Source organism: Narcine bancroftii, chromosome 2 (assembly GCF_036971445.1).
Source record: "Narcine bancroftii isolate sNarBan1 chromosome 2, sNarBan1.hap1, whole genome shotgun sequence".
In the NCBI taxonomy this organism is placed as follows: domain Eukaryota; kingdom Metazoa; phylum Chordata; class Chondrichthyes; order Torpediniformes; family Narcinidae; genus Narcine; species Narcine bancroftii.
Window position 1 is genome coordinate 9,261,267 of NC_091470.1, and position 23,915 is coordinate 9,285,181.

General features: G+C 43.1%; 1 protein-coding gene across 4 annotated transcripts in view; it reads right to left on the minus strand.

Annotated features, from left to right (window-relative positions):
- The window catches only part of brf1b (BRF1 general transcription factor IIIB subunit b), a 430,911-nt gene that overhangs the window by 308,322 nt on the left and 98,674 nt on the right, over positions 1-23,915 (minus strand). For 3 of the 4 annotated variants that reach the window (XM_069915761.1, XM_069915763.1, XM_069915764.1), the window contains exon 4: positions 15,314-15,372. The exons of the other annotated variant lie outside the window; for it this stretch is intronic. In XM_069915761.1, the coding sequence (XP_069771862.1) occupies positions 15,314-15,372 (59 nt within the window). The remainder of the gene's footprint in view (positions 1-15,313; positions 15,373-23,915) is intronic. 4 annotated transcript variants of the gene reach the window in all.

Consider the following 23,915-nt stretch of genomic DNA (forward strand, 5'->3'; position numbering starts at 1 on the left):
CATCGTGCAAACATTTAGATTATAACCATCTTACAATATAAAATAACATTACTAGTGCACGGAAAGTGAGGCCACGTCTGTGGTTCATTGGTCATTCAGGAATCTGATGGCAGTGGGGAAGAAGCTGTCCTTGTCCCGCTGAGTGCTCGTCTTTAGGCTCCTGTACCTTTTCCCTGATGGTAGCAGAGTGAAGAGGGGATGGCCTGGGTGGTGGGGGTCTTTGAGGATAGAGGCTGTTTTCTTAAGACACCACTTCTTGTAGACGCCCTCGATGGAGTGAAGTCTGGTGCCTGTGATGTGGCAGGCTGAGTTAACAACCCTCTTCTCTTATCCTGAGAGTTGGCGCCTCTGTACCAGGCAGTGATGCAACCAGTCAGAATGCTCTCCAAGGTCCAACTGTAGAAGTTTATGAGAGTTTTCGGTGACGTACTGAACCTCCTCAGACACCTCACAAAGTAGAGCTGCTGGCGAACCTTCTTTGTGATTACAAAAGCAAGTTCCTCCTCCTCTTTAATCTGCATAGGCTCCATGACCTCACTGCTTGTTCACCTCAATTCCATTGACTCTGTGCCAGTTTACTGAGTAAATACAGATGCAAAAAAAATTAAGATCTCCCCCATCTGTTTTGGCTCTGGAATAGCCGACCATTCTGATCTCTGCAGCCACTGGAGAGAAGGGAGCAGAAACACAGCACTCCTGTAGAATCCAGCCACCCAGTCCAACTGCCATTAGCTCCGTATAGGCATGTTAATAGAGGGTCTACGCCTAAGGTGGCGGCACCCAAGATCAGCAGCCACAAGTGGCTACCGAATATGCTGGGGAACTCAAGAGATCACAGATAACCCATGGAAGGCATTTGGAGCCTGAACCCTCCTTCAGGTGTGACTCAGATTCTGGTGACGTATGTAGTATCCCTCTCAGGGCCGGACAAGCGAGGTCTCGATGCTGGTTTAAGAGTTCAGTCAGGAAACCTCCTCGTTGGACTGAACACAGATCCAGCCAGCAGGCCATCAGGTCTGCTGTGCCCACTGTCTGGCCCTCTTCCCAAAGTTAGGCCTGGTGCCCCAATGTTCCTGGAGGTAGGGTAGGCAGTCCAGCCTTCTGAGACCAGTCTGCACTACAGGTACTGGAGTGTGGCGACAAACCGTCTTCGTTCAAAATGTCTTTTATGCTTTTAACACTGCTCATCCTGGTGCGAGAAAGTGACAAACGAGATGTGCTCCACACCAGGGTCATGCCTAGCGCGGAATGCCACACTGACCACCGGCTGGTTCGCTGCAAGCTCAACCTTCACTTCAAACCAAAGCCCAGGAACAATAAAGCCCCCAGAAAGAGGTTCAATGTTGGAAACCTGCAGTCAGACGAAGCGAGAGGAAACTTCCAGGCAAACCTCAAAGCAAAGCTCGACGATGCAACCCGCCTCACGGACCCGTCCCCTGAAACCCTCTGGGATCAGTTGAAGACTACCATACTGCAATCCACTGAAGAGGTACTGGGCTTCTCCTCCAGGAAAAACAAGGACTGGTTTGACGAAAACAGCCAGGAAATCCAGGAGCTGCTGGCAAAGAAGCGAGCTGCCCACCAGGCTCACCTTATAAAGCCGTCCTGTCCAGAGAAGAAACAAGCCTTCCGTCGCGCATGCAGCCATCTTCAGCGCAAACTCCGGGAGATCCAAAATGAGTGGTGGACTAGCCTCGCCAAACGAACCCAGCTCAGCGCGGACATTGGCGACTTCAGGGGTTTCTACGAGGCTCTAAAGGCTGTGTACGGCCCCTCACCCCAAGTCCAAAGCCCGCTGCGCAGCTCAGACGGCAAAGTCCTCCTCAGCGACAAGATCTCCATCCTCAACCGATGGTCAGAACACTTCCAATCTCTTTTCAGTGCCAACCGCTCAGTCCAAGATTCCGCCCTGCTCCAGCTCCCTCAACAGCCCCTAAGGCTAGAGCTGGATGAGGTTCCCACCCTGAATGAGACATATAAGGCAATCGAACAACTGAAAAGTGGCAAAGCAGCAGGTATGGATGGAATCCCCCCAGAAGTCTGGAAGGCTGGCGGCAAAACTCTGCATGCCAAACTGCATGAGTTTTTCAAGCTTTGTTGGGACCAAGGTAAACTGCCTCAGGATCTTCGTGATGCCACCATCATCACCCTGTACAAAAACAAAGGCGAGAAATCAGACTGCTCAAACTACAGGGGAATCACGTTGCTCTCCATTGCAGGCAAAATCTTCGCTAGGATTCTACTAAATAGAATAATACCTAGTGTCGCCGAGAATATTCTCCCAGAATCACAGTGCGGCTTTCGCGCAAACAGAGGAACTACTGACATGGTCTTTGCCCTCAGACAGCTCCAAGAAAAATGCAGAGAACAAAACAAAGGACTCTACATCACCTTTGTTGACCTCACCAAAGCCTTCGACACCGTGAGCAGGAAAGGGCTTTGGCAAATACTAGAGCGCATCGGATGTCCCCCAAAGTTCCTCAACATGATTATCCAACTGCACAAAAACCAATAAGGTCGGGTCAGATACAGCAATGAGCTCTCTGAACCCTTCTCCATTAACAATGGCGTGAAGCAAGGCTGTGTTCTGGCACCAACCCTCTTTTCAATCTTCTTCAGCATGATGCTGAACCAAGCCATGAAAGACCCCAACAATGAAGACGCTGTTTACATCCGGTACCGCACGGATGGCAGTCTCTTCAATCTGAGGCGCCTGCAAGCTCACACCAAGACACAAGAGAAACTTGTCCGTGAACTACTCTTTGCAGACGATGCCGCTTTAGTTGCCCATTCAGAGCCAGCTCTTCAGCGCTTGACGTCCTGCTTTGCGGAAACTGCCAAAATGTTTGGCCTGGAAGTCAGCCTGAAGAAAACTGAGGTCCTCCATCAGCCAGCTCCCCACCATGATTACCAGCCCCCCCACATCTCCATCGGGCACACAAAACTCAAAACGGTCAACCAGTTTACCTATCTCGGCTGCACCATTTCATCAGATGCAAGGATCGACAATGAGATAGACAACAGACTCGCCAAGGCAAATAGCGCCTTTGGAAGACTACACAAAAGAGTCTGGAAAAACAACCAACTGAAAAACCTCACAAAGATAAGCGTATACAGAGCCGTTGTCATACCCACACTCCTGTTCGTCTCCGAATCATGGGTCCTCTACCGGCACCACCTACGGCTCCTAGAACGCTTCCACCAGCGTTGTCTCCGCTCCATCCTCAACATCCATTGGAGCGCTTACATCCCTAACGTCGAAGTACTCGAGATGGCAGAGGTCGACAGCATCGAGTCCACGCTGCTGAAGATCCAGCTGCGCTGGATGGGTCACGTCTCCAGAATGGAGGACCATCGCCTTCCCAAGATCGTGTTATATGGCGAGCTCTCCACTGGCCACCGTGACAGAGGTGCACCAAAGAAAAGGTACAAGGACTGCCTAAAGAAATCTCTTGTTGCCTGCCACATTGACCACCGCCAGTGGGCTGATATCGCCTCAAACCGTGCATCTTGGCGCCTCACAGTTTGGCGAGCAGCAACCTCCTTTGAAGAAGACCGCAGAGCCCACCTCACTGACAAAAGGCAAAGGAGGAAAAACCCAACACCCAACCCCAACCAACCAATTTTCCCCTGCAACTGCTGCAATCGTGTCTGCCTGTCCCGCATCGGACTTGTCAGCCACAAACGAGCCTGCAGCTGACGTGGACTTTTTACCCCCTCCATAAATCTTCGTCCGCGAAGCCAAGCCAAAGAAAATATATAATGGGAATTTCCCAGAAAATTCCTGCAATGCTGGCTGTGTAAAAAGTTCCAGATAGGAAGTGGAAACTAATTCCCTTCCAGAATTTTTCCTTTGACACCCTAGACATTTTTGCAGTCAGCTAAACTGAACTGCAGGCTGTCCACAACAATATGCTAATGAATATGCCCGACCGCACGCTTCGAACACCCGCTGTCCATCCCCCCTGGCCGTCCAACTCCCAACATGGCAGACTTCAGAGTTCACCAGAGCAGCACACTGGCTTGTAGCGACAGCTCAATGCGGAATCAATGGCTGTCTTCGTTACCCATAATCCCCCATGCAGCTGCAACCGGTCTGCCAGAGCCAGAGATACGCAGAGCAGTTCCAGCTGCATGGGGGATTATGGGTAAGGAAGATGATCATTGCTCCCACATTGAGCCAGCCGCCAACTGATTCTCTCCTACCGGGTGCTGAGGGCTGAGAGTCACCTTTCCACCGAAGGTAAGAGAGGGCACTCACGTGGGCGGGTTGATGGGGGATGGGGGGGTCTCCCTCTGAAAACGAAGAATATTTGCACAACAGTTTAAAAACTCATTCAACCCACCCCTACCTTAAACGTCCAGCCTCCGAAATCACCTCAAAAGCAACTCAGTGTAAGCACCCTGCCTGTGTGAACAGCCACCTCGGAGGTAAGTATTGTAATTTATTATGGGAAATTAACGTGTAAAAACCATATATGATCTGAAAACTAGACACAAAATGGCAGTCTGGGGGGTATAAAGGCCAAAGAGCATAATTTGGCACAGGGGTGTGGATTTTTGACAAAACACTGTAAACAAGGCTAACTACCAGTTGTAAAATTCCAGCATTGCTGGCAGCATGAACCATTCTGCTTCTTCCAGCAAAAATCATTACAATAATAAAGAGCTAGCAAGGTGCTTTCATCTTTGAAAAGCTCCCTTCATTCCCCTTGAATGGCCTAATTGGAATGGATTCTTTGATCAAAACATCAGACTCAGCCGGCAGGCACTATCTGTAATGCAAAAAGAGACCTTCACAATCACTATTCCACATGCACAACAGATAAGGTTTAAACCACAACAGAAACACAAATTAGGACCAGCAGGTACAATTAGGGACAAGCCTTTTATTTACTAGTGTAGCACCAATTCCTGGCTTGGCTTGGAGTGGAGTAGGTGCACCAGCATTTCCAGTTAGGGAGGGAGAGGGGTGGGAGCAGAAGCTTTCAGTTGGTCCCAGAATATTTGTCCAAAATATTTAAACGTGTAATTTTTAAATTTGGACATACAGCATGGTAACAGGCCCTTTTGGTCCTCGAGCCCATGACACCCAATTACACCCCGGTACGTTTTGAAGGGTGGGAGGAAACTGGAGCACCTGGAAGAATCCCATCGAGTCATGGGGAGAACGAATGGACAGCGCAGGATTCAAACCCCAGTCTCTGGCGCTGTAACAGAGTTGGCCTAACCTTTACGCTAACCGATTATTTTTATACATCTGATTTGCTGACCAAGATGTCTACCTTTTTATACATCTGATTATTATGTGCTGAATATTGTGTGTAGGTGTGTGCACTGTGGTCTGGAGAAACGCTGTTTCATCTGATTGTATGTGTACAGTCAGATAATAATAATCTTGAACTTGGTCTGTCATACATCAAAGTAGCCTGCACCTCTCATTGATCTGTTTCTGTCCCAGCCAAACTGCTTTATTTTCTTTTTTTCCTCTTTTGCTGTCCTTGCCCCAAGTGTGTATGAATTTAGTTTTACATCTAACCTGACTTCTACACCAATTTATCATTCATTTTATATTTACGAACAGCTTTGTTTTCAATCCTTTGTCCAAAAGCGTTTGCAGGCAGGTTTAATGATGAACTTGGCTTGGATCACGCCACACGATGACTGTAACAGAGATCACTTAATCCCAAATGACAAGAGTTTATCACTCACTGCAACTGAACTTGTTCTTTTGTAGATACAGGCATATCTCTCCCCACTTAAAATTCCAATTCCCCGTGGTAATAGCCACCTGCAATCTTCAGTAGAACTGCATGCTCTATTTGGCTTTGAAGACCATGTTATTGACCAGTAAGACTTTGCACGGACATTTTCAATCTTTCTGTTGCAGTCAGAGGTTCCCACCTGCTTAAAAAGGGCATCAATCATCCCGGTCCCCATGAAGAGCAGAGGGAGCTGCCTCAACACCTACCGCCCAGTTGCACTCACATCTCCTGGGATGAAAGGCTTTGGAGAGGCTGGTCATGGCCAGAATTAGCTTGTACCTAAGTAAAAACCTGGACCCACTGCAATTCGCCTACCGTCACAATCGCTCCACAGCAGATGCAATTTCCCTGGCTCTCCACTTAGCCAGGCACAATTCCAATGTCATCTACAAATTTGCTGATGACATCACAGTCACCGGCAGAATCACCGAGAGCAATGAGGAAGCGGACAGGAGGGAGAGAGATCAGCTCGTTGAGTGGTGTCGCAACAACCACCTTGCACTCAATGTTAGCAAAGCAAAAGAGCTGATTGTGGACTTCAGGAGGGGGGAACCAAATGACAGAGTTTTATTGGGTTTATCACTCACTGCAGCTGTGGAGAACACAAACCAGTCCTCATTGAGGGGTCAGCAGTGGAAATGGAAAAGAACTTCAAATTCCTGGGTGTCAACATCACTGAACATCTATCCTGGCCCTCCATGTTGATGCAATCGCAAAGAAGGCTCGCCAGCAGCTATATTTCGTTAGGAGTTTGAGGAGATTTGGTATGTCGTCAAAGACTCTTTCAAATTTCAACAGTTGTACCGTGAAGAGCATTCTGACTGGTCACACCACTGTCTGGTACGGAGGTGCCAATGCACAGGACAGGAACAGGCTACAGAGGGCTGTGAACTCGGCCGGACCATCACAGGCATCGGTCTCCACTCCATCGAGGACATCTACAAGAGGGAGTGTCTGAAGAAAGCAGCCTCTATCCTAAGGGACCCCCACCACCCAGGCTGTGCCCACTTCACACTGCTACCATCAGGAAGGAGGTACAGGAGCCTGAAGACGAACACCCAGTGGTACAGAAACAGCTTCTTCCCCTCCGCCATCAGATTCCTGGACGGACAACAATTCACTGACTCACTTTTCTCTTCCTTTGCACTTTAAAAAAATTTTAAATGTAGTTTATAGCAATGTTTTGCATCTCGAATGCTGCCATAAAACAACAAATTTCATGACAAGGAATTCTGATGACGACAATGTTTAAAACATTTCAACAAGTACATGGGCAGGAAAGATTTAAAAGAGAATGTGGGCTAAACAGGAAAATAGGACAAGCTCAGGTAGACATCTTGGTCAGCAAGAACAAGATGGGCTGAAGGGCCTGTTTCTGGCTGTAAATTATTATGATTCTAATGTTGATCAGCCTGCCCTAGAATCCACGATGCATGGGTCCGTGCTGTCCCTGCTCCAGGGGCGTGATGAAACAGTTCAGTGGGAGTGTATACCCGGCATCCTAAATTGGAGTGTTAAAAATGTATCCGGTTTGGATCCATCAGCTTGGCATAGGGAATACTCTGCCCAAGAATGTCAGACATTGCAGAACATTGTGAACAAAGCTCAGGCCATCATACAACCCCACCCTCCCCTCCACTGACTCCATCTACACTTCCTGCTGCCTTGGGAAAGCTGCCAACATATTGAAAGACACATCCCATCCCAGTCACACTCTCTTCTCTAATTTCCTGTCAGGCAGAAGATACACGAGTTTAAAAACATGAACCTTCAAATTCTGGTAAAATACTGTCCATGTACTCTTTTAACAGAACTTGTCTCCATAACACAATAACCCAGTAACCAAGTGGGGCTGAGTGGATCAGCTCATGATGGAATGGACTAAATAGCCCATTTCTGCTCCTATATCTTATGGTTTTATCATTATTTATCCAACTAACCTGCAAAAAGATTTAGAGTTATCACTCATTCCCTGCAAGCCATCAGAGCTGGTGTTTCAAATTTCAGATTTATTGTCAGAATACCTACATTATATCACATACAACCCTGAGATTCCTTTTCCTGCAGGCAAGGCAGAATCACCACTTATTGGTAATGCAAAGAATAACTGTTCAAATCTACACACGCAAGCAAATAAAATGTAAACAAACTCTGTGCATTACAGAGAGAAAATCAATAAAGTGCAAGAGAAGAACCCTTAAGTGAGTCCCTGATTGAGTTTGTTGATGGTGGAGGGGTAGGAACTGTTCCTGAACCTGGTGGTGTGAGTCTTTCCTGATGGCAGCAGCAAGAACAGAGCGTGTGCTGGGTGGTGAGGGTCTTTGATGATTGCTGCTGTTCTCTGACAGCAGTGTTCCCTTGATTGGAAAGGTTTTACCTGTGAAGTCCTGGGCTGGTTCCACTACGTTTTGCAGGGCTTTACGCTCGGGGACATTCGTGTCCTAAGCCAATGGATGCAGTCAGTCAGCACACTTTCCACCACACATCTGTAGAAATTTGCCAGCGATTCCGATGTCATACCAAACCTCCGCAAACCCCTGAGGAAGTGGAGGCATTGCCATGCTTTCTTCACGATGCTATTGGTGTGTTTGGTATAGGAAAGACCCTCCAGGATGACACAGGAATGGTTCCACAGAGATGGATGCAGGGCACCCTAAAAATCTCTGTCCCAAAGCAAAGTGGCAATTTGAAGGACCAGGTAACTCCAACAAGATGCTCTGCAGCAGCATACAGGAGTAGGACCCTGGCAATGAATAGCTGTCCAAGCCCAGTATCACACAAAGTCACCAATGGCTTGCAGGGAGAGATGGACCAAAGGTGTAGGGTACCAGTCAGCTCTGGCCACAGCAAGTGTTGCTCTGCAGGCTGACCGTACCTGGCCCGCTGCACCTGTCAAAATGCTTTCTTACCAATACCACAGGACACCTGTTTAAGGTGAGTGGAGAAAAGATTAGGGGAGACATTGGGGTAGGTATATTTACAAAGGGAGTGGTGGGTGCATGGAATGTATTGCCAGGGATGGTGGTGGAGGCTGGAACATTAGAGACATTTAAAAGATTCTTAGATAGGCACTTGGATGGAAGCAAAATCGGTTATGGGGTGAGGTTGGGAAAAGTTGGATTGATGTGGAGTAAGTTTACATAAGTCACAAGATATAGGAGCAGAAGTAGCCCAATCGGCTGTTCCAGTCTGCCCCACCATTCTAGCATGAGCTGATCCAGCCTCCCGCTCAGCTTCCACTTCCCAGCCTTCTCCCGGTAACCCTTGATGCCCTGAGTAATTAAATACTCTAGGTGGGCACAACATCATGGGCTGAAAGGCCCATATTGTGCTATAATGTTTTATGTCCTAGAATTGGGAATGTGTGATGGGATAATATACTTTGTACCTAACCTGTTTTTACCATGTAAAAAGCTTGCTGCTTTGGTATTCAATCTAACCATCTTATTGTTTGAACTGCATAGCTGATTTTTACATGCTTCTCCTTCTCCAACCAACCCCACTTTGTAATTACAGATACTGGATAAGAGGTTGATGTCTCTTCCGCATCTACCGTCACATTGCGACTGTCCACTTAAACACTTCACAGCTCATTGAACAATCAAAGAGAAATATTCATCCAAAATCAAAAAACAGGCTTTGAACATTATAATACAAAGGCTGCAATTTGCCAATCGCGATGACAGGCATTTCAGAAACAGAAAGCCCCACTCAATGTGTGTGTGATCTGTGTGTTGTGGGCAAGAGGGTCTTGTGTAGGAGTTCTCAGCACCAGCACTCCACTGAACCACCAGCCCAGAGGGAACAAAGCACCTCCATCAACTCCATTTCTACCGCCCACAGCCATCAGCCCAGAGGGAACAAAGCACCTCCATCAACTCCATTTCTACCGCCCACAGCCATCAGCCCAGAGGGAACAAAGCACCTCCATCAACTCCATTTCTACCGCCCACAGCCATCAGTTTAGTAAAGGTCCCATCCTAACCAAGCCACACTCTCCTTCCCCTTCCATGAGGCAGGAGAGGAGCCAGTTTCATTTCTCTTGATGAAGGGTTTTGGTGCAAAACACTGACAGCTCTTTTCCTCCAGCAGAGACTGTTTTATGCTCCAGAATCCAACGTCTCCTGTCTGTCTACAGTTTTAATTGTTCAAAGATCTCTCATGGGTTTTTAAAAAATCAAGATTCTTTTACTGTAATAGTAATATTGCACAAAATCGCCTTCTGTCTGCCGTAAGGCAGAGTCACCTTTAGTGTCACCTGGTGTCCCGAACAATAAGAAAAAGGGAAGCAAAGTCACTGAGTGTCAGTGGATTCACCTCCAGCTGGAGGAAGGATGTACTGGCTTTGAAGACAGAACAAAGAAGGTTCATCCAGAGATGAGGGGTTTGGCCGATGAGGAGAGATTGAGTCGTCTGAGACTACTGGAATTTAGAAGAGTGAGAGGGGATCTTATAGAAACATATAAAATTAAGAAAGACAAAGATAACATTGAGGTAGGCAAGTTGTTTCCATTGGTGAGGGAGACCAGAATTAGGGGATTATAGCCTCAAGATTCAGGACAGAGATAAGAAGGAACAGTTTTTCCCAGAGGGTGGTGAATCCATGGAATTCACTGCCCACTGAAGCAGTGGAGGCCATCTCAGTAAATATATTGAAGAAAAGGTTGGATAAATTTCTACATCGAATGGGAATTATGGATATGGGGACAAGGCAGGGAGGTAGAGATGATCCGATCAGTCATTGAATGATGGAGCAGACTCGACGGCTCCTAGGTCTTATGCTTGCAAACCCTCTGCTGCACAGACTTGTTCAAACCAGTGGCGCCTGAGCTCCGGATCCAAACCTCTGACAGGAACCCTTCAGCGCTGAGGCCCTTCTTGCCCTCAGCACCCACTCAAATCTCTGCACTAATTGTACTTTTCCGTATACCCTGCACTCCTTGACCGACTGCAGTGCTCCAACATAAACATTGATGTTATTATTGCACCACATGCAGTACTCAAGTGTGGGATGACTTGCCTGAATGGCATGCAAAACAAAGCTTGGCACGCGATCTCCATAAATGTAACAATAAATGATGTAATTAATTTTAATCTCCTGAATGCAAAGAAGGATCCTGAACCATAATGTGGGAATAACTTTGCAGCAAGTTCTGCACTGATCCAGGAGGTGGCTGAACATCACCTCCTTAAGAGCATTCTGGCATGGACAAAGCACGCCTTGGCACACCCGCTAACATGGGAGGAAAGTTCCGGGAGAGTGAAACACAAAGGTCTGCAGGCTTTTAAAAAAACACACCAAAATGCTCTAGGATCTCAGCTGGTCCTTCTTAAGGAATAAGAAGAATGAGCAAAAAAACAGAACATCTCAGAATAGAGACAGTGGGAATAACTTCACTGGGGGAGGAGTTCAGACCAACAAAAGGTGTTAATTGGACATGATCAGGGGAGAGATGAGAATTGATTTTGTCTGTGTGAAAGGAGACAGGGAAAGAGACAGAACTGGCGGAAGGAGGGGGGGAGAGGGGACCTGAGAAGGCAATATTAATGCCATCTGGTTGGAGAGTGCCCAGTCGGAAGATATTCCTCCAATTTGTGAGAGATCATGGACAGACATGTCAGCAAGGGAATTGGACGAGAAATTGAAATGGGTGGCCTCGGGGAGATCCACGCCATTGTGGCGGACAGAGCCGAGGCTCCCAGTCTGTGGCCAGTCTCTTCATTGTAGAGGAAACCACAGCTGGAGCACCGGATACAGTAGACGGACGACCCCTGCAGATTCCCAAGTGAAATGAGTAAGTTCCAGGTGGTATTTGTAAGAGGGTAAAAGCTCCAAAGAGTTAACACCAGCAGCATAAACAGTGCGGTTTCCTGCCTATTCACAATTCTCTCTCTGGCTGGCTGATTCATCATGAAGGGACAGACTATTTTACCAAGGTTGATAAAATATGGTTAAAGCACCAAAGTTAATCTTCTGATCCAATAACTGAGATAATGGCAACTCATGGTTCACTCGAGAGGTACAGAGAATTTCATTTCAGAAAAAGCAGCCAGCTTTAAAAGTGGCCCAGAAACTTTCAAAAGGGATGAATGAAGTTTATTGTCACATACATAGAGTCTTACATCACAGGAACAAGCCCTCAAGCCCAGCTTGTCCATGTGGAACAACATGCCTTCCTGCTTTAGTCCCACACCCGCATTAGGCCCAGAGCTCTCCAAATCCCTCTCACTCATGGAATTATCCATTTCTTAAAGGAAACTAACGAAGCTGCCTCTACCACTTTATTTGGCAGTTTGTTCCATGGTGCCCAACCCCCTGAAGGAACTATGCCATCAACTTCCCTAATCCTGGCAACAAACCCACAAACCTCTTCTGTATCTTTCCATCTTTATAATATCCTTCCTACAGCTCGGTGACTTTAACTACACACAATATTCCAAGTGTGACCTCACCCACGTCTAGTTTAACTTCATCATAACACCTCATTTATTCTATGCACCAACCGATGAAGGCAATCGTCCCAAATGCTCTCTTTGCTTCTCCCTCTACCTATGCTGTCATCGTTAAAGAGCCATGTCCCTCTGCTCCAAAACACTTTAGGGAACTGTTGTTACTGACCAAGTTCTGGCCTTGTTAGATTTACTCACATGCAGAACCTTGCACTTCTTGGAGTTGAACTGCATCTGTCATTCCTTGGTCCAGTTCTCCATCTGACCTAGATCCTGTTGCAAACCCAGGTAACCTTTTCCACTGTCCAATGTAGCACATTATTTTAGTGTCATCAGAAAATTTACCTCACCACAAACATCCTTGTCCAAATCATTTATGTATATTACAAGAATCAAGGGGCCCGGTACCAAATCCTGGTCATAGGCTTTCAGTCTGTTAAACTCCCCTTTACACCTACTCTCTGACTCTTGTCACTGAGCTAATTTGCTCGTTGGCTTCCTATCCTGTGTGCCCTAACCTTCCATATCAACTAACCATGTTCAAATTTGTACACGTGTTTGGACCTCTGCACACACACATACATTAATACGCAATACACAATTCTGCTACCTTTGGGTAGGAAGTATAAAAGTACTAGACAGCTATCTGATTTTTTTTTCTGAAGACCAGAAGTTCTAGGTTCAAGAACAGCTTCTTTCCAACAGCCATCAGGTTCTTGAACGTCCCCCTTGTTACATGGATCAGAGACTGCTCTGACACCATGGAAGAGTCGACTACACTACCAGGAGTCACTTTTTTAACTATGATATCTGTAAGATGATCCTACAGTGAAGATGACCATGGCAGTGGACTAGTGAGGGATCCTCACAGGCTGCAGGATGTTGGCGACTTGCGGTCGAAGGACCCAAACAGGCTCGTGAGAACCAGGGCTCGGAGCTGGGATTTATCCAATGTGCTACAAGATTTTAGAAAAAATAATTTTTCAAAATATTCTCAGAATAAGGAAATCCAGAGCACAATCAAGACAATGAAGTAAAATTTAACAATGAAAAAATATTCCAAAAGGAGAAAATAAAAAATAATTTCCAAACCCCCTTCCTCTAAGCAAAGTTTAACGTTGACGTGTATGAATCAAGTGACTCCGACTTGGAGAGGGACAGCATCGCGCCAAAATTCCACAACAACACAAATTCTTGAGGTAATAACAATAGTCCATAAATTGGGCCCATGTCTTTTGGAACGCCACGTTTGAATCCTTGATAGCTATCTGATTTTTTTTTCTCGAGTTAAGCAAGACCTTTCGCCATTGTGCGTGTGTAGGTGGAGTATTTTCTTTCCATTTCATCGAAATTGCACGTCTGGCCATCAATGAAGTAAAATATAAAATACGGCTTGAAACAAAGTCAGTAAAACATCAACATCTTGAAGTGATCCGAAAAGAGCATACCGCGCCGTATGTCTAAATTTAAAAAAATTATATAAAAAGGCACAAAGCACTAAATATTCACAATTGGGCACAGTGTTTAAAAAGCTCTGAATCAATAGTAGAACAATATCTGTGGTGGTCTTGTGAAGTTAGGCCTGTGTCCCTGGATCTAACATACAGGTGACACAAGTGATTGGAAGAAGCCACTTTGGAAATGGCCCAAAAAATTAAGCTGCAGCCAGTCTCACAGCTGCTACCCCCTTCACTGTGCTGAAGTTTGTAAAATGTAGCACTTTCTTCTCAGGGCAACTCAGAGTGGACAATACATGACACCCTCACTAGTGGCGCCCACGTTCTCAGAATGACAAAGTATTCTAGCTGCAAAGTTCCTGGGAACACTAGTAACAGTAAAGAAATCATTGTTCCTTTCTGATGAAACGCAAGGGTGGAAATGCATACAAAATTTTAAAAGAAATGGTGGGGGGGTGGGGGGGGGGGGGGAAGAGCGGGTCAGTGGTGTGGCAAACAAAACTAACTTGTTTCACTGCCAAGTAAGGGAATATCAGAGTTGAGAAATGGAGTCATCAGGCACACCCATTCTAGCAGGCAAATGGCTACAGTCCAGGAGCAGGCTCAGATCTCTGAAGCAAGCACAGCAAGCCTGCACAGACATGGTTCATACCCTTTCTCCTAACTGTGCAGGAGATGACAAGAGCAACACAAGCAGTGCCGGCTCCAAAAGTCCAGGACACCACCTGGAATGTTCCAAACTAGCTACAGAAATGGAGAGGAAGATGCTGGCTTTGAATACCAAAACGGCATAAAATCAGGATGAGTTTCATGCTTTAATGCTAGAGGTTAATTGTGGTCTAAAAAAGAAATCACAAACAGCTAATCGCTGTGCCAGCACTGGCTGCACTCAGGAGAGAGATTGTTTCTATGGTTTAGCATCACTTTGAAGGTACACTCAACATCTGTGCAAAGATAAAAGGGAATCAGTTCTCAGTTTCCAATGGGAGTCTCCAGGAAGGAAAAATTATGTTGAGAAGAATACCTTTGCATCTTACCTCAGATTAAATTGGCTGAGCAGAATCTGCCTCCAAGGAACATTTTAATTACATTGATAATTATTGATTGCTCATTAATTCAGAGGTTAAATGCCCCACCAAGTGAGGCAGAAAACAGAAGACGGTCATTTCACCACCACCAACCCCCCCCCCACCAACCTCTAGCCTCTGCTTTGATGACATGGTATCCAACTTTCCAAACCCACCACCACAGAGGTTGAGGGCACTGACACGTGGGAGAAGCAAGTCAGAACTTGGAAAAATTATATCATCCCTGGATCTAAATCTACCCGGAAGGACTGCAATGCTTCCAGATGCTCGTTCACCATCGCCTTAAGGGCATTCAAAGACAGCCATAAGGAATGGCCTCAGATGGATTTCACCAGGGGCCACTTCACTCCAGAACTCAACACAATCTTGGTTCAAACATAAATCATCTATTTTTTTAAATTTACACATACAGCACAGAAACAGGCCTTTTAAGCCTGCCCCACCCAATTGACCTACAACCCCCTTTTGTATCTTTCGATCAATTGGTGGTAAAATTTAATTTACCGAAAACTTTTTATTTTAGATATTTACAAAAGTAGATACTTTGGTCAACCTCACATCCGTGATTTTCCTGGAATTCCAAAGGCAGTTGTTCTTCACGCTTTTTTTTATCTGCAATCTTCCCATAAAGGCTTAATATCTCTTATTTATGATCATTTGGCTGCTCTAAAACTAGCCCCACTATTTAAAATCAAGAATGCCTGGGAGCAGGATTCGAATCTTTCATTGTCCGATGAGGTTTGAGACCATTTGTAATTTGATTACCACAACTTCCTTTGCATTGGTTGCTGGAATTTTTTTTAAATAATTTTTTATTTTTCACAGTATGAACCATATCAACCAAAATATATACAAGTGTTTCTCATTAAATTTACACAGAGGTCTTTTCTCCCCTTTTTTCCCCCCCTTTCCCTCCCTCCCCTCTACCCACCCCCCTCCAAAACCCAAAAATATTCAACATATACAATACAATAAAACCATAAAACAATATCTTCACACAAAGGAAAATAAACAAGAAAAATGCGTCATTTATTTATTACACACTGAATCTAGTCGTTTTGTCTTATCATTTTCATTCTCATTTTAGGGGATGGAGGTCTTAGGCACGCTCTCTCTGATATGTTCCATGTACGGTTCCCAAATATGTTTAAACATTGTGACTTTATTTTTTAAATTATATGTTATTTTTTCCAATGGAATACATTTATTCATTTCTATGTATCATTGCTGTACTCTCAGGCTCTCTTCCATTTTCCAAATTGATATTATACATTTTTTTGCTATCGCTAAGGCGATCATAATGAATTTTTTTTGCACTTTATCCAATTTGAGGCCTAATTCTCTACTTCTTATGTTACTTAAAAGAAATATCTCTGGTTTTTTGGTATGTTATTTTATTTAGTATCTGATTTAATTCTTCCCAAAACTTATTTACTTTCATACATGCCCAATTTGCATGTAATGTTGTTCCCATTTCCTTCTTACAGCGAAAATATCTATCCAATAATGTTGAATCCCATTTTTTTAATTTTAGAGGAGTGATATATACCCTGTGCAACCAATTATACTGTATCATGCGTAACCTTGTGTTTATTATATTCTTCATAGTTCCAGAACACAACTTTTCCCATACTTCATTTTTTATCTTTATGTTTAATCCTTTTCCCACTTCTGCTTAGGTTTATAGTTTATTTCATTTTCCTTCTCTTGCAGCTTAATGTACATGTTGGTTATAAATCTGTAATCACGTATACAAAGCTGTTTCCTTCAGGTAATCTCAAGCTGTTTCCCAATTTATCCTTTAAATAGGCTTTCAATTGAGGATATGCAAACATTGTACCGTGAGTTATTCCATATTTCTACTTCAACTGTTCACATTTTAATAAATTATTTCCCAAAAAACAGTTTTATATCCTTTTGATTCCTTTTCTCTCCCATTCTCTAAAGCAGGGGTGTCAAACTCAAATTCACGGAGGGCCAAAATTAAAAACTTGGACTAAGTCGAGGGCCGAACTAAATATTCATTGAAAATTTTCAACAACGTCTGCATGTTTTCTCTTCTTTCAACATATGTAATGTTAAACTTTAGGATATAACTTTAGGAGGATAATGTTACAGGTCAGGAGTAGGTAGCTCAAGTTCACCCTTTGCTTGACCTGAGGGAAACCTATTTGGTCCCTGTGGAGATGTAGTCAGTATTCACAGGCTGTGTCCATTTTGGCCTGCATCAGGACTCAGCATTTCCTGCTCACTCCTCAGGCTCTAGGCCTCTATTCACCCTCGACCCACCATCCCTCTACCTGACCAGTTCTTTACCCAACCTCTACTCACCCCTCACTCCACTCGTCTGCCTCTACCCACCCCATCCTATACACACCCCTCTACTGCCTCTCCCCTCAACCTGTTCCTCCCTCTACCCGTCTCTCACCCTCTAATCACCCCTCCCCTACTCGCCCTGCCCCTCCCCTTTTACCTCTTCCCTATCCACCCCTCCTTCTACTCATCCCTCCCTCTAACTGCCCCTCACACCACCATAACTTCCCCTGCCCATTACTCCTCACCTACACCCTCTGCCCACCCCTGCTTACCCACCCACTCAGGCCCAGCGCGCTGCCGATCAGCCTTTGCGGACAGCCACCATCTCTCTCTTCACGTGCAGGGCCGAACCAGCCGTCCCTGGGGTCCGCGTGGGTGCAAGCGCTGAAGGCCGTGGCGACCGGGAGAAGTGCGCTCGCGTTGTGGAAGGGCCGTCCGGTGCCAGTCGCGCAGGGCTCATGCTGTCCGGTGCCCATCGCGCCGACAGGAAATCACAGGCGCTCGCCAATCCGCCGCATCACTCGACAGGTGGGAGAAGTGACTGGTTGTGCGGGGTGCCTTCCAACTGGCTTGCCAGCTGATAACATCTACAGACTTCTCGTGTTACAATTTCTCGTGTTACAATGGGGAAGGATGTGCAATGAAGGGGGAGGATGGTTGGGGTTGACATTACCAAAAAAATAGCATCGGCTCTCGCTGCAGGGCGGGCCACCTCTAATACATTTTTGAAATGATCTTGCGGACCAAATATAATTATATCGCGGGCCAAATTTGGCCCGCAGGCCAGAGTTTGACATGTGTGCTCTAACGGAAAGGTTGTCTATTCTAAAAGGGATTAGCGGATTTTTGTGTCAATAATAATTTTGGTATTTGATCATTCGTATTTTTCCTTTCTAAGTGGATCTTCTTCCATTTATTTATCTATCTATCTATCTATCTATTTATTTATTTTTAAATTTTTTTATTTTTCACACCATAAATCACAATAGCCATGATATACACTTTTTCTTTTTCACACATTTACAGTGACTTTTTCTCCCCCCCCTCCCTCCTCCCAAGCCACCCCCCACCCCCCCCCTCTCATCCATTTTAGGTATACAATCTAGGTTGCATTAATTCAGTCAGACAATGTTGTCATTCAACAAAAATACACCAGAAATTCTAGAGTCCATTCTTTTCTTTCCTTCTCCTTCCATCAACTTAGGTAATATTTGTCCCCGGTAGGTTTTCGCTATTGTATTTAATGTAAGGCTCCCATACTTGTTCGAATATTTCCATATTATTTCTTAAACTATATGTTATTTTTTCTAATGGAATACATCTATTCATTTCTATATACCATTGTTGTATTTTCAAATTATCTTCCAATTTCCAGGTTGACATAATACATTTTTTTGCTACGGCTAGGGCTATCTTAACAAATCTTTTTTGTGCATCTTCCAAGTCAATTCCAAATTCTTTATTTTTTATGTTACTTAGGAGAAAGATCTCTGGATTCTTTGGTATATTGTTTTCTGTTATTTTATTTAATATCTGATTGAGATCATCCCAAAATTTTTCTACTCTCTCACATGTCCAGATTGCATGAATTGTTGTTCCCCTTTCTTTTTTACATCGAAAACATCTATCAGATACTGTTGGGTCCCATTTATTTAACTTTTGCGGTGTAATGTATAGTCTGTGTAACCAATTATATTGTATCATACGCAGCCTCGTATTTATTGTATTTCTCATCGTTCCAGAACATAATTTCTCCCATGTTTCCTTTTTTATCTTTATATTTAAATCTTGCTCCCATTTTTGTTTAGTTTTACCATTTGTTTCCTCATTCTCCTTTTCTTGCAGTTTAATATACATATTTGTTATAAATCTTTTGATTAACATTGTATCTGTAATCACATATTCAAGGTTACTTCCCTCTGGTAAACTCAAATTGCTTCCTAATTTATCTTTCAAGTAGGATCTCAGTTGGTAATATGCCAGCGCTGTATCTCCAGTTATATTGTACTTATCTCTCATTTGTTCAAAGGATAAGAATCTACTTCCTGAAAAACAATTTTCTATTCTTTTAATCCCTTTTTTTTCCCATTTTCTAAAGGAAATGTTGTCTATTGTAAAAGGGAGTAGCTTATTTTGCGTCAATATTAGCTTTGGTAATTGATAATTTGTTTTATTTCTTTCTACATGAATCTTCTTCCATATATTGAGGAGATGGTGTAATACTGGAGAAGTTCTATGTTGTACCAATTTTTCGTCCCATTTATATAATATGTCTTCAGGTATCTTTTCCCCTATTTTATCTAATTCTAATCTAGTCCAATCTGGCTTTTCCCTTGTTTGATAAAAATCTGATAGGTATCTTAATTGTGCGGCTCTATAATAATTTTTAAAGTTTGGCAGTTGTAAGCCTCCTTGTTTATCTTCTTCTTCTTTGGCTTGGCTTCGCGGACGAAGATTTATGGAGGGGGTAAAAAGTCCACGTCAGCTGCAGGCTCGTTTGTGGCTGACAAGTCCGATGCGGGACAGGCAGACACGATTGCAGCAGTTGCAAGGGAAAATTGGTTGGTTGGGGTTGGGTGTTGGGTTTTTCCTCCTTTGCCTTTTGTCAGTGAGGTGGGCTCTGCGGTCTTCTTCAAAGGAGGTTGCTGCTCGCCAAACTGTGAGGCGCCAAGATGCACGGTTTGAGGCGTTATCAGCCCACTGGCGGTGGTCAATGTGGCAGGCACCAAGAGATTTCTTTAGGCAGTCCTTGTACCTTTTCTTTGGTGCACCTCTGTCACGGTGGCCAGTGGAGAGCTCGCCATATAACACGATCTTGGGAAGGCGATGGTCCTCCATTCTGGAGACGTGACCCATCCAGCGCAGCTGGATCTTCAGCAGCGTGGACTCGATGCTGTCGACCTCTGCCATCTCGAGTACTTCGACGTTAGGGGTGTAAGCGCTCCAATGGATGTTGAGGATGGAGCGGAGACAACGCTGGTGGAAGCGTTCTAGGAGCCGTAGGTGGTGCCGGTAGAGGACCCATGATTCGGAGCCAAACAGGAGTGTGGGTATGACAACGGCTCTGTATACGCTTATCTTTGTGAGGTTTTTCAGTTGGTTGTTTTTCCAGACTCTTTTGTGTAGTCTTCCAAAGGCGCTATTTGCCTTGGCGAGTCTGTTGTCTATCTCATGTTTATACCATTGTTTATACCATTCTGTTAATTTATCTAGTGCTATCCTCGGTTTCCCCCCTTTCCATAAAAATTTCCTTATTATTTTCTTTAACTCTTTGAAGAATTTTTCTGTCAGTTGTATTGGCAATGCCTGAAATAAGTATAGTATCCTTGGAAAAATGTTCATTTTAATACAGTTTATCCTTCCTATCAGTGTTAGTGGTAGCTCTTTCCAATGCTCTAAATCGTCCTGTAATTTTTTCATTAATGGATTGTAATTGAGTATATATAATTGGCCTAGATTTTTGTACACCTAGGTATCTTATTGCCTGCGTTTGCCATCTGAATGGGGATTCCTTCTTAAATTTTGAGAAATCCGCGTTATTCATAGGCATTGCTTCACTTTTATTTACGTTTATCTTGTATCCCGACACTTCTCCATATTCCTTCAATTTCTTATATAGTTCTTTTATTGATAGTTCTGGTTCTGTTAAGTACACTATCACATCATCCACAAATAGACTGATTTTATATTCCCTGTCTTTTATTTTTATTCCTTTTATATTATTATCTATTCTTATCGATTCTGCTAGTGGTTCTATAGCTAGCGCAAACAATAATGGTGATAGTGGGCATCCCTGCCGCGTTGACCTGCTTAAGTTAAATTGCTTTGATACATGTCCATTTACTGTCACTTTCGCTAACGGTCCCTTATATAATGCTTTAATCCAATTAATATACTTCTCCGGTAGACTGAATTTTTGCAATACTTTGAACAAGTAATTCCATTCTACTCTGTCGAAGGCCTTCTCTGCGTCTAAAGCAACTGCTACTGCAGGTGCTTTATTTCCTTCTACTGCATGAATTAAGTTAATAAATTTACAAATATTGTCTGTTGTGCGTCTTTTTTTGATAAATCCAGTTTGGTCTAAATTTACCATTTTCGGTACCTGTTCTGCTAATCTGCTTGCTAATAGTTTAGCTATTATCTTATAATCTGTGTAGAGCAGAGATATTGGTCTATATGACGCTGGTGAGAGTGGATCTTTCCCTTGTTTTAGTATCACTGTAATTATTGCTGTTTTACATGAATCTGGTAAGTTTTGTGTCTCATCAATCTGGTTGATTACATCCAGGAGGGGCGGTATTAATAGATCTTTAAATGTTTTGTAGAATTCTATTGGGAGTCCATCCTCTCCTGGTGTCTTATTATTTGGTAATTTTTTTATTATCTCTTGTATTTCTACTGTTCCAAATGGTTCTGTTAATTTATTTTGTTCCTCTATTTGTAGTTTTGGTAGTTCAATTTTAGTCAAAAATTCCTCTATTTTCCCTTCTTTCCCTTCGTTTTCAGTTCGGTATAATTGTTCATAGAATTCTCTGAAGTTTTCCTTAATTTCTTTTGGATTATATGTAATTTGTTTGTCTTTTTTCCTTGTTGCCAATACCATTTTCTTAGTTTGTTCTGTCTTAAGCTGCCATGCTAAGATTTTGTGTGTTTTTTCACCTAGTTCATAATATTTCTGTTTTGTCTTCATTATATTCTTCTCCACCTTATATGTTTGTAATGTTTCATATTTTATTTTTTTATCCGCCAATTCTCTTCTTTTGGTTGTATCTTCCTTTATTGCTAATTTTTTTTCTATGTTTACTATTTCCCTTTCCAACTGCTCTGTTTCCTGATTATAGTCCTTCTTCATCTTGGTTGCATAACTTATTATTTGTCCTCTAATGAATGCTTTCATTGCGTCCCATAGTATAAACTTATCTTCCACTGATTCCGTATTTACTTCAAAGTACATTTTTAATTGTTTTTCAATAAATTCTCTAAAATCCTGTCTTTTAAGTAGCATGGGGTTTAATCTCCATCTATACATTCTTGGAGGGATGTCCTCTAGCTTTACTGTCAGTATTAAGGGTGAATGGTCCGATAGCATTCTCGCTTTATATTCTGTTTTTCTTACTCTATCCTGCATACTAGCTGATAACAAAAATAGGTCTATTCTTGAGTATGTTTTATGTCTAGTCGAGTAGTATGAGTATTCCTTTTCTTTTGGGTTTTGTTTCCTCCATATGTCCACAAGTTTCATTTCTTGCATTGATTTAATTATAAATTTGGTTACTTTGTTCTTCCTGTTAATTTTTTTCCCCGTTTTATCCATATTTGGATCCAAATTCAGATTGAAATCCCCTCCTATTAGTATGTTCCCTTGCCTATTAGCTACCTTCAAAAAGATATCTTGCATAAACTTTTGATCTTCTTCGTTAGGTGAATATATATTAAGTAGATTCCAAAGCTCCGAATATATCTGACATTTTATCATAACATATCTCCCTGCTGGATCTATTATTTCCTCTTCTATTTTAAATGGCACATTTTTGCTAATTAATATAGCCACTCCTCTTGCTTTTGAATCATACGATGCTGCTGTTACATGTCCTACCCAATCTCTCTTTAATTTCTTGTGCTCCAATTCAGTTAAGTGTGTTTCTTGGACAAATGCTATATCTATTTTTTCCTTTTTCAGTAAATTTAGTAGTTTCTTCCTTTTAATTTGGTTATGTATTCCATTAATATTTAAAGTCATATAGTTCAGCGTAGCCATTTTATATTTTGTTTATCTTCTCTTTCCGTTTTTCCATCATTACCTTTCCTCCTTTTCCATTTCTGTTTTCTTATTTTCAACTCTTTACCAGACAACATTCCTACAACATCCAACATTTTCCTTATTCTCCTATTTCTATCTTCTTTATCCCCAATCTCCCCTTCCCCTCCTGAGTTGTCCTTTATCCCTTGTCGGACAACCACATCTCCCCTCTCCATTTGGATTTGCAAATCCACTCGCAAGCGTCAACTGATTTTGCAGTGACGCTCTTTTCCCCCACCCAGCCCCCCCAGAAAAGATTTCACTTTTCATATGTCACAAAGGTCACTCTTTTAATTCCCTCCTTATTCTCTCTATTCCATTACCTTCCCTTATTAATTCTTGTCTATACTATCTATGTTTTCCTCTAATTACAGATACTTTCACGTATGCCCATCGTGGTCATTTTTACCCTCATTACCTGTCTTCATCCCTCAGTCTATTTTTGTCTTTACCCACATACATATTAATCGTGATCATTTTTACTCTCATTACCCGTCTTCATCCCTCAGTCTATTTTTGTAATTGTTCTGCAAATTTTCGTGCTTCTTCTGGATCCGAGAACAGTCTGTTTTGTTGTCCTGGTATAAATATTTTCAATACCGCAGGATGCTTCAGTGTAAATTTATACCCTTTCTTCCATAAAATCGCCTTTGCTGTATTGAACTCTTTTCTCTTCTTTAGGAGTTCAAAACTTATATCTGGATAAATGAAGATTTTTTGCCCTTTATACTCCAGTGGTTTGTTGCCCTCTCTTACTTTTTCCATTGTCTTCTCCAGTACCTTTTCTCTTGTAGTATATCTTAGGAATTTTACTACAATAGATCTTGGTTTTTGTTGTGGTTGTGGTTTAGGGGCCAATGCTCTATGTGCCCTTTCTATTTCCATTTCTTGCTGTAGTTCTGGACATCCTAGGGTCTTAGGGATCCACTCTTTTATAAACTCCCTCATATTCTTGCCTTCTTCATCTTCCTTAAGGCCCACTATCTTTATGTTATTTCTTCTGTTATAATTTTCCATTATATCTATTTTTTGAGCT